This window comes from Dipodomys spectabilis, unplaced genomic scaffold (genome assembly GCF_019054845.1).
Source record: "Dipodomys spectabilis isolate Male_0828 unplaced genomic scaffold, ASM1905484v1 ptg000004l, whole genome shotgun sequence".
Lineage (NCBI taxonomy): Eukaryota > Metazoa > Chordata > Mammalia > Rodentia > Heteromyidae > Dipodomys > Dipodomys spectabilis.
In genome coordinates this window covers 12987182-12998986 of record NW_024870681.1, presented here as the reverse complement: position 1 = coordinate 12998986, position 11805 = coordinate 12987182, and the positions used below count along the sequence as shown (strand labels likewise).

At 43.6% G+C, this 11805-nt stretch overlaps 1 protein-coding gene across 1 annotated transcript; it reads left to right on the top strand.

Moving 5' to 3' along the window:
* Positions 1 to 7594: 7594 nt before the first annotated feature.
* Positions 7595 to 8008, top strand: Pirt (phosphoinositide interacting regulator of transient receptor potential channels). Its single transcript, XM_042690961.1, has one exon. The coding sequence runs from the start codon at positions 7595 to 7597 to the stop codon at positions 8006 to 8008; it is 414 nt and encodes a 137-aa protein (XP_042546895.1).
* Positions 8009 to 11805: the final 3797 nt, after the last annotated feature.

Sequence of the window (11805 nt, the reverse complement as noted above, 5' to 3'; positions counted from 1 at the left end):
CACAAAGCCAGACCTGGCAGGGAAGCTCATGAGGCTCTTACATCCAATTAACCAGCACAGAGCCAGAAGCAGAGCTGTGGCTCAAGTGGTAGAGCACCAGCCTTGAACAATAAAGCTAAGAGCCAATGCCTAGGTATAAGTTCAAGCCCAGTATACACACACACACACACACACACACACAAAACATACACACAGAAGGGAAGGAGAGAAGAGAGGGTAGAAGGAAAGGAGGAAGGGAGGGGAAAAAAGGAAGGAATGGTTTATACTGGGGCTAAATCTCATTCTGCTCTGTTCAAACAAACATCCACATTATTCCAAGTGTCTCTGTACAATTGATATATATATACACACACACATACATATACATACACATATATTCTCTTGGTTTAAATATTTGATAGACATAAAATGCAGAAAGTGGCCACACCACGAGTTCACACCCATGGTACTAGCTGCCAGGTCAGGAGTAGGAACAGAGTCAGCTCCACGAAAGTCTCTACCGCTCTCCCTTCCAGCTACTACCCTCACCCAAGATAGCCTCTATCCTGACCTCTCCTAGCATAGACCAGTTTGCATGTCTTTGAATTTTATGTAAATAAAATCGTTCACACAGTACATATTCTTTTTTGTGTCTGGCTTCTCCTGTTTACGATGAGATTCTTTCATGGAGGCCCTTCTCAGTGTAGAGGGGTTCCAGGCCAGCAAGTCTTAGTGACTGCTGCCTAAATAAGTCTCCACATTACTAAACTTGACACTATAAACTTGGCCTCTAGGAAACAAAGACCCATCTGCCTGACTCAATTTTCTACTCTGAAGGCCAACAGATATTCAAATCTGGTTTGCTCAGGATCCTACCCCCTCCCACTTTCCACTAGATTTGAGGCTCAGCCTCTCTCCAGTCCCTAGTCTGGGTCCACATCTAGTTGTTGAGAGTTATAAAGGAAGATATATATACATATATATTCATTTTATTAAGGACTGCCATAAATAACACCTAGCACAAACTTAATGGCATAAAGCAATATAAGGTGATGCTCTCACAAGTCCAAGATGTTAGCAGGGTTAGTTCCTTCTAGAAGCTGGGAGGGGGGGCTCCATTCCACCCTTCTCTTCCAGCTTTCCAGTGGTCACCAGCAACTCTTGGTGCTCTTGGCTTATAAAAGTACCACTTCAAGGATTGGGAAATAGTTCAGTGTCAAAGCATTTGCTTATCAAGTGCAACATCCTGGGTTCGATCCCCAGTACCAAAAAAGAAAAAAAAATGTTAAAAGCCAGGTGCTGGTGGCTCATACCTGTAATCCTAGCTACTCTGGAGGCTGAGAGCTGAGGATTGCAGTTCAAAGCCAGCCCGGGCAAGAAAGTCTGTGAGACTCTTACCTCTAATAAACTACTAGAAAACCAGAAGTGGCACTGTGGTAGAGCTCTAGCCTTGAGCTGAAGAGCTCAGGGACAGCACCAAGGCCAGAGTTCAAGCCCCACAACCAACCAACCCCCCCCCCCCAAAAAAAAGAAAGAAAGAAAAGAAAAAAAACACCTATCACTTCTGTGTCTACCTCCTCTTCACCTAGTTCTCCTTCTGTGTGTCAGATTTCCCTCTCCTTTCCCTAATAAGGACACGAGTCATTGGATTTAGGGCTAACCTTAATCCAGGGTGATCTCACGTCAAGATCCTTATCACAACTCTATGTGAAATAACCCACATTTCAAACAAAGCCACATTCTGAGGTTCTGGGTAGGAATGTACTCTTTGGAAGAGCAGATTTCAAATCAGTCCAGTGAGTATGAGATCCCCTAAGATCACCGATCACAACGCAGTGTCTTCTTGAGATGTGAAAGGATGGTTTTTCCTTGCTGTGCCAACTGCCCAAATGTTCTTTCATGCTCCTCAGAGCTACAATGTCAGGGCCAAGTCTAAAAAGCACCTGCTAAGCACTAGGCTGTGAGTGAAGTTTTATGGGGACACAAGGTAAGAAACCCAGCCTCCACTCTGGTGTAGCTTGAAGGTGGAGGGCAGTGATGGTCCAGTTAGTCTGGAGATATTTTAAAATTGTTATGAGGAGAGAGGAATGTAAACCCCATTGGTCTCTAGAAGGTAGAAGCCAAGGATGTTGTTAAGTATGCCTACAGAGTCAACAGCACCACTGTTGGGAAGCGTGGTATAAGGGTGGGGAGCAAAATCTCATTAGGTCTTCAACAAAATCTGAAACTCACAGAACATCCAGCATTTGTAATATTTTGGTGTTTGGTTTTTGTTTTGTTTTGGTTTGAGTTTTTTTTTTGTCAGTTGTGGGGCTTGAACCCAGGGCCTGAGTGCTGTCCCTGAGCTCTTCTACTCAAGGCTAGCTCTCTACCACTTTGAACCATAGCTCCACTTCTGGTTCTTGAGTGGTTAGCTGGAAATAAAAGTCTTATGGGGACTTTTCTGCCTGGGCTGTCTTTGAATCGCAGTCCTCAGATCTTAGCCTCCTAAGTAGTTAGGATTATAGGTGTGAGCCACTGACATCTGGCTGCACTTGTAATTTCATAGAAGCCTATATGCTCAAAATTCAAGTCAACTCACTACCTGTATGGTCAAGAGTGAGAACACTGTCAGCGCCCCAAAAGTTTCCATTGTGTCCACTTCTAGCCACTACCCCCATCCAAGGTAGCCACATTCCTGGCCTCTCCTAACTCAGACCAGTTTAGATGTTTTTGAATTTTATGTGTTGAATTTGGGGTTTTAAGTCGCTTAACACACATCAATTATTTTAGACACAAAAACAGGGAAGTTAGCCAAGGGTGGTGGTACATACCTATAAAGGCTGAGGCAGAAAGAGCAAGAGTTCAAGACTACAAGCAGCTACATAATGAGACCCTGTCACAAAAGAAAAATAAAGAAAAGAAAGCAGGGACTCAGGAAGAGAATGATTGCAATAGCAACCAGGTCTATTCCTTGAACACTATAACATGTCAAACAGTATCACAGTGTTTTTGTTATTAGAAATTTTACAGTCACAATAAACCTATGAGGTAAATAACTTATTGTCCCTGTTTTATATATGGGGCTATTAGAGCTCTGGAGGCTTAAGAAAATTGCCCACAATCTCACAGCTTTCAAGTGGAAAGTTAGGTTCAAATAGTGGTCACTTGGGTACCAATTATCTGGCTCGCTGTATGCTTAGTGCTTACTGGAACCATGAATGACCTACTTTTTTCCCAGTGTAGTGGAGGGTGAGAGGAAGGGGAACAAAGACATAGAAGAGAGAAGAGAAGATAGAGTCCTCATCCCAGTAACTGAGTAGAAATGCATCTTTTGTCCCTTTGTTTGCTCCAGGATCCATCCTTCTTCCCAATGCAGGCAACGTAGTGACTCCCATTTTCCTGTACCATTGCAATATAGATAGATAGATAGATAGATAGATAGATAGATAGATAGACAGATAGATAGAAGATAGATGCGTAGGTACAGGCAAAGATAGATACATAGATGATAGATACACACATAGATCATATATATGCACATGTGCATGTATATATACATAGATCATACATACATGCATACATATACATATTGTGGCCACATTTTTCTTGCCAAGTTCAACTACTAAACAAACCAATGATCATCATCCATTATTGGCATTTCAGAAAATAAAGAATAGTACAGTGTCAGAATAAAAGTTGTTTAAAATGCATAAATGTGAAATTAAATGAAAACTTTACAAGAATATTTTTATTTCCCATAGTGTGCAGTGGTTTAATGTCTGAGAACTTCACACCTAAGTCCTCTTATACACAGTGAAAGCTTATTTTAGGACAAAAGGAACCACAAAATAAAACATTCGAGATTCTTATAGTTGAAGAATCCTCAGGATTCATCTTCACCAGCTTTAACATAGCCAAGATCTTTGAGTCTGACAACATTGTCCTGTATCCCAGTACAGCTACACATGAAAGCAACCCAGAGAGTAGAGAGGAGATGTTTGCCACGCTCTTAGATTTCACTGTATGTGCCTCAGTCTCCCCTCTTGTAAAATGAGGCTAAATGAATAATCCCCTTGTGCAGGGCCAAAGTATTAGGCACTTCTAGCATGCATGATTAGTTCTGTATCCCTGTCAGAATGAGAATTCCACCAGCAGGGTCTCTGCTTCTAGTTCCTAAGTAAGAGGACCCCTCAAACCAAGATGGCAGCTGAGACAAGTCCTTTCCCACTCAGCCCCAGCTCTTTTTGCAAAGCACAACTGAAATGTGCAACAATGTCTTCTCTGGATCTTCACTACAAAGTGCTAGAAGCAGTAGGAGGGGTAAGGAGGACCTCTGATTTTTACCTGGAAAAACTAGCAGATCCTGAGTTTGTCATCATGATGAGTAGAAAGGGGATAAAAGGCAAAGATAAGCAGAGTCTCATGGGTAAAAGTCCTGTGTGCTAGACAGGATGGAGACAGCTATGCAGAAGTCTTGTCACCTCAGTTGCCATATGCAGTACAAAAATCTTCCAGTGCCCTCTGTGATACCTGCCCTGCCCCCAGCTCAGAAGAGAGGGAATCACTTCTGAAATGATGGCTTCACTTATGCAAAAAAATAAATAAATAAAAGCACATGTTCCTTCCAGAATTAAATAAACCTCAGTACAAAAGCACACTGTGGTAGTTTTCAAAACTTTTAGAAGCAGAGATTTAAATGCCCTCCCTCCCAACGAGTGTGGCTGAATGTATCTGAATTCTAAAGGCACTGGAAAATTGTATGTTATTTCTATTTTCTGTTTCCTCCTGTCAGTGGTAAGGGCTCTGTAGCTGCTTCATTTAGAAAGCGAGAGCTGTGGGGATTATGCTTGGAGACAAAGAAGAGGTGGAGGAGGGGGAGGGGAGAAACTTACCCAATGGACAAGACTAACTTGTGGGGTGGGTGAAGTAGAGGAGGCTGGGTTGCAATGAAGATTGCACAAGTATTGAAGCAGAAAAACACTCAATAAAGAAGAGCCCCGGGCACAGGAAACTACCAACTCCCTAGAGCTATCTTTTGCTCCAGGACTGGTCACATGGCTTCCAAAAATGCTACCTCCTCCATATTTGAGTATGATTTACATGCACACAGCACCCTATTTGGACCCATTGTAACTGTGATGAATGGCCCATCTGCTACAGAAAGAGACCTCCTGAGTCCTACTCCCAAGAAGGGATACTTGTGGATGTTGACATAAGCAGGCCCTGAACCTGTCACAGGGGAAGTTCCCTGATTTCTGGCTAGAGAAGCTAGCAGATCTTACATTGGTCCTAGTGACTAGAGGAAAGGGGAGAAGGGAGGGAAGAAGGAGGGTAAGGTATTCCTTCACTTACTCATTCAATTAAAGATAAACAAAGTCTTGTGGGTAGAGCCCTGTGCTAGATAGACAGCTTCAAGATGAATCAGGGCAGTGATGTGGGTGAAAGGCCCTCTTAGCCTTTCCCTCCTCCTTAACCAATCTATGTGCAGGAAAGTACTATCAGCCATTCATATCTAATTCCCTTACTGTAGACATGTAGGCATTTGCACTTGAACCTGCATTTCTGACTATGGAATGAAAGTATTCAACCCCACATTGAAGGAATGGGAAAACCTTGGTGGAGAAGTTTAGAGCAGGCAAATGGTACTTCTCAATAGTTGTAAACTGTTGCCAGTGACCAACTATATCTTCTAAGTAGGGACCAGGAGATGAGAATTCCTGGGGCGACTCTAAATGAGAAACTGGGACAGGCAGCTGAGCTAGGCTCTGTGCTTTTACAGCCCTAATAACAGTGAATCTATCCGCTTTCTGTTATATATAATGTTACTATAATGAAATGCCTTCTAGAGAAAAGAGGTTCATTTGCCTCTGTTGGGAAGAACAGGGATCCACATATGTGTTGTCTTTATGCTGGCAGAGTTGCAAAGTGGCATACAACATGTGGCAACAGAGGATTCAATCCTGGGAGCCTTACTCTGCTAACCTAATCCTGATTATCTCCTGAAGGTTCCACCCCTGCACAGCACAGTTAGATTCTAAGTTTCCACTCTTAAATATGTCAGTGATAATTAGACACACACAAGAAATATCTAAACTAAAGAAAATGGAAAGACAGAAACCCATCCTAGTGTTAACATGGAAGGGAGGAAAGGGTGGCATTTAGATACTGGAAGAGAACTCTGGACCTAAGACATCACTAAAACCCCTGGGCCACACTGAGCATCGTTCCCCTGCTGCACACAGCTTGGCATTTTCAAATGAAAACCTGAGCTTTGGTGGTTCTTTATCCTTGTTCTTTTTTAAATATGTAAGTTTTAAAATTATTATCTTTAAGTAGTTATATAAAGGAGTTGTTTTCCATGTTCTTAATCAGGTTGCTTTTTACCTCTCCTATCTATTAAGTAGGACTAACGAGATGTCAGTGGCTCATGCCTACAATCCTAGCTACCCAAGGGACTGAAATCTGAAGGATCACATTTCAAAGCCAGCCTGGGCAGAAAAGTCTGAGCCTTCATCTCCAATGAACCAGCAAAATGCTGGAGGTGCCAACTAAGTGGTAGAGCATCAGCTAGAAATTATATCTAGAGGCCTCAAGAATGAGGCTTTAAGTTCAAAGCCCAGAACTTTAAATAAATTAATAATAAATAAATATAACTAATGGTCAATTCACAGGGTTAATGTAGAGCTCCAATTTAATGAAGAGTTTTACATACATACATACACACACACACTTTTACAAAGCATTACTCCTTTTTTTAATTTTGTTTTTTGTCAGTTGTGGGCCTGAACTCTGGGCCTGGGCACTGTCCCTCAGCTCTTCAGCTCAAGGCTAGCACTCTACCACTTGAGTCACAGTGCCACTTCTGGCTTTTTCTGCTGATGTGATGCTGAGGAATCGAACCCAGGGCCTCATGCATGCGAGGCAAGCACTCTACCACTGAGCCACCCTCCCAGCCCCTTAAAATTTTATTTTATTGTAAAGATGCTGAACAAAGGGGTCAAGGTTACATGAGTAAGGTAATGAGTACATTTCTTGTCAAACATTGTTACCCCCTCCTTTGACAAAGCATTACTCTTTAGTAGGCAAATGACACCATTTATGTAATGCTTTGTATGCTAGATATTGATCCAATACAATATAGCCCTTAACTCATTTAAACCATTTTGAAAACCCCATGCTAGACATAGTATTATTTTTCTCATTTTATAGATAAGAAAACTGAAGTAAAGAAAGGCAATGTAATTCATTCAGAATTGCACCACTGGAAAGTGGTTGGGCCTGAAAATCAGATGCCATTCAATAAACTAGAGCTCATATTTGTTTGTTTTTTCAACATCACCACTGTTCCCTGGTTTAAGTATTAAGACTGGTTGATTAGAATGACATAATATTTATCTCTCACAAGAGAAAAAGGAAAGCATGCCAACTTGGATGGTTTCTTATGCAGATTTCGTCTGCTTTTCCTTTTAGCTTTAACACACAGAGAGAGAGAGAGAGAGAGAGAGAGAGAGAGAGAGAGAGAGAGAGAGTTGCATTGCTGATGGATGCTGAGCACAGGAAGGTTATATAAGGATCCCTTTCAGCCTCATCCTTGTTTTTGGTTCCAGTACTAGGTGCCCTGTCCTGATCAACCATGACAATGGAGGTTCTCCCTAAGGCCCTGGAAGTGGATGAGAAATCTCCAGAATCCAAGGATCTGCTGCCCAGCCAGACTGCCAGCTCCTTGTGTATCAGTTCCAGAAGCGAGTCTGTCTGGACCACCACCCCTAGGAGCAACTGGGAAATCTACCGGAAGCCCATCATCATCATGTCTGTGGGCAGCGCCACCCTGCTCTTTGGTGTGGCCATCACCTGCCTGGCCTATGTCTTGAACCTGAATCCTAAAACCACTACAGCCCTTAAAATGATAGGGCCTGCCTTCCTGTCCTTAGGACTCATGACTCTGGTGTGTGGGCTGGTGTGGGTACCCATCATCAAAAAGAAGCAGAAGCAGAGGCAGAAGTCAAGTTTCTTCCAGAGCCTCAAGTTTTTCATCCTGAATCGCTGATGACCTGACTAGAAAGAGGAGATGTGATAACCAACATCCCGCATCCAACTTCCTCCATCAGATGTCACAAAACCGTCCCAGGAAAACCCTATTCCTGGTACTATAGGAAAGACAGAGCACTCAGGCCCCACTCTCCTGTAGCTTGGAGTGTGGCCAGCTGAATGAATCCCACCTGATCTCTGTGATTCTGCTGAACCTTCCCTTGGGTCCTAATGGTTACTCTCTCATCCCCAGCTCCTGCATCCAGGCATTATTCATCCCAAATGCAGTACATGCCGGGAAATTCCTTGAGGTCAGCTATGAGGTCTCAAGGAGAACTTCATCTTTATATGTATATATACATATGAGTGCCTGAGCTATCCCCCACATTTGCATCCTTCTGGAACCAAAATTGGCCACCAGAGGCCCTTTACAGAGGACAAAGGAAGAGAAAGTTCTGACCCACTGAATTTCACAGTCCCAGCTCCCGTAACAGGGCATTGAGATTGAAGCCACGGAACAATTCCTATGTTATCAAACATTCCAGAAACTAAACAGTGAAGGAAAGCTGGAGATAAACACCATTCGGGATAGCACATCCCTCTGGGCATGACTCTGGGAGTTAGCCAGCTGAAGAAGTTTTATTCTCTATTCTATAATATTTATACCAGAGGCAATCGTGTAGGCTAAAGGAGTCACAATTTCCTCTTGCCTCCTTCGCACTCAACTGTCTTCACCTTGGCAATGAGCCCAGGGAAAATGCATGTTGTCACAACTTCCTCTTTCCCTCTATCCCTGTCTCTACCCCCAGTTTCTAGAATAAGAAGGCAGAAAGCTACAGAGGGATTCTGTAAGACCATTCTCCCCCCTTCAACTCCATCAAAACCAAACCTGAGATTAAATGCCGCATCTAAATGGTCTGTAGGTTTTTCTAGAGATGGCTTCTCTTTTTTTAAAAAAAAAATCTCCACTGTGTTATCCCTGCCTCTGCCTACCAAAGTGTCTATTAAGTGGCCTTCTTTTTAGTAAGTCCCCGGGTAGAGAGAAAACCAGATCTGATCTTACTTTCATCTTGTTTCCCAAGCGAACTGACATTTAGAATATCCTGCACTGACTTTGAGTGTTGGTGCCGAACTCAAACTTGGCGAAAGAGAGAGAAAGACTCCCAGAGGCCAGATTTTCTAAGCTAAGAACCATAGCATAAGATTACCAGTTTGAAAGGATACAAAGATGGAAAAGGAAATGCACTGAACACAGCAGAAATTACTCTGCATACACAGAAACTTTGGGGAGAACATAAATTGGGACTCTGCATGGCCACTTCCATGACCTGCCAGATGTTCAGTTTCATCCCCTCTTGGGCCTGTATAGTATGGCCTTCTGTATAGTTTCTCCCAGGGCACATTGTATACCTCCTGGGGTATTTGGAGACTGGAAGGGTGTCTTAAGAGGGCCCACAAACACCCACAAGGTTTAGCGCTCTCCAAACTTCCTTTAGTAACCAAGAAGCCATTAGGTGAAAGACCTTAAGAGGTATGCATGAGAGAGACTGCCAGGCTGCCCTAGGCCAAGCCTCTCATCATGGGATATTGACAGAGGTATTATGATATTGAGGTGCTGGAAGAAACCTGCTTGAGAACCCCACTTTAGCTTTAGGAACTCCTTTTACTCTTCAGCCTCTGTCTTCCCTAGTCCCATTATAATCTCTTTCTAATAAACCTCCAGGTATCTCCATCCTGCCAATGGTTCCACATACAGGGTCAGAATCCATCTTTGTTCCTGTTGCATTGTGGGGGATTCTGGGGAGGTCAATCATTAATTTCCTGGAGGTATCACCTGGATGGCCATTTCCTACCCCAACCCATGTACACAGGCAAGTCAGGACCAATTTGGGGGTTGTTTCAAGTGTATGTCATTAGTTGGTATCCTAGTGCCTCAAGCAATAGAGCTTAAAGATCTTTTCACCCTTCTGCTGATGTGAATGCAGATTTACGATCAGCCCTGGAATACTGCCCTCTCATTCTTAAATGCTTTCTTACATAGGAGCCTGCAGATAAGTTCCCAGCTAGGGCACTTAGAAGCCATAATTGCCATGCCTTTCATGAGCCCAAGAGCCTGTAGTCTGGGCAGATCTGTGGAAAGGAGGGTCCTTCTAGAAGGTTCTATCATGAGTGTCTTGGTGGAAAGTAGTTTGGAGACAACTACCATTCAAGAAGGCATCCAAATTCTGTGTTGTTCTTGCAGTTTCCAGAAGTACCTGCTCCTATCCCCCACTCCTCAAGATAAATTCTAAGCAGAGAAAAGGAAGGAACAGGCTAAGAAGGAAAACCCCTAAGGGCCATGTATCTCCCCATGGGATCTCCACACATGGGTGTCACTCTGAGGTAGAACATCGTGGAGGCTTTTGCCAAAGCTCATTGCCCCATGGAAGGCTGAGTGCACCAGGTCTGGGAGTGCAGCCAAGTCAGATGCCATGTTTGCAGCAAAGCATCCCCTGCAAGGACTCCTCTCAGAGTACAGTACCAGCACCCAGGTTTACAGCTCACTGAGTGGTATTATCTACCCTCCTCCTCCTTCTTTAGGGAGCTTCATTTGCTCTGGACCCTAACTGTTGAACTGGTTTCTACTTAACATTGTCTGTTGTGTTTTCATTCTGTTGCATGGGGGAGGGAGGATTCTAAAACTGCTCATTAAGTCTCTTTTATTCTAAAATGCTCCCTACCCCATTTCCAGGTTCTCGTCCTCTCTCAGAGTGATGCCTGGAATAAAAGCAACCCTATGAGGTCTTCAGATGTCTCATAGGAGCTGGTGGTCCTAGTCTGAGATGCTGATGGGGCAGAGTCCCAGCCCTGCTGTTTTCCATTCCCATAAGCCCAGTACTGAAACCTAGAATGACGATTAAACAGGAACCTTCCAGAATGAGTTAGGGGATCAGACAAGGCAGGTCATTGTTCCAAGTCTCAATACAAACCAAAGTAGCAAATTTTCCATGGACCCTCTTCCAATATCCTACCCAAAGGATCTGAGCCTGTGCTCAGTCCTTGTGAGGATAGCCTGTTTTACCTAAAGCTTCCTCCTGTGAAGACTTGTACACAGCTTCAGAGATACTGCTAGTCTATCCAGGGCCCGGTGCTATGCATTCAGCTCTCCTGGGTCAACAAAGGGAATCATCTCTGTGCCCAAGGGAACCATGCTTGCTTTTTCTGGGGTACAGGTAGAGGGTATCCCAGGCCATCACCAAGTCCAAGTCTATTCTAAGGAGAAGGAGGTTTTACTGAAGGTCATCCCTAGAATAAGACCATCCCCACAGCCCTGCCAGATCCTCTGACCAAACCACTAATGTGATTGTAAAGAGAAAGGGGGAGCCATTGAAAACGGTTCCTCAAATAATCATGGACTGTCGGGCTTATCCTCAATAAATGAAAAAAGTATCAATGTAAATCATGGTCTTTGTCTTGTGTGGTTGCATGAAATAGGGACCATGGGCTGCATGAGAGAGGGAGGACTCAAGATTCTATCAGAACTGTAGCTGCATAGTTTACTCTCCCAACCCCTGGGCCTTACTTGTCTCTAATTCCTACTGCAGATATGACTTCATGGACCCATCCCTTGAGAAGGAATAGCTGTTAGCTTAACCCTGCAGTTTTTCAAGTAGGTGACATCCCACACACAACATATTGGAACAGGGCTGCAGTGATGCAGACAAAAGCTTGACCTCAGGAAGCAATCACGCTAGTTCCCAGAGAATCCAGACAAGAGAATCACTGATTCAGATACATTTCAATCATGATGGAGAGAAGAAAGCTCAGATATCCAAG

Excerpts from the sequence above, each read along its gene's own strand:
- Pirt (XM_042690961.1), top strand. The coding sequence starts at position 7,595 with ATGACAATGGAGGTTCTCCCTAAGGCCCTGGAAGTGGATGAGAAATCT.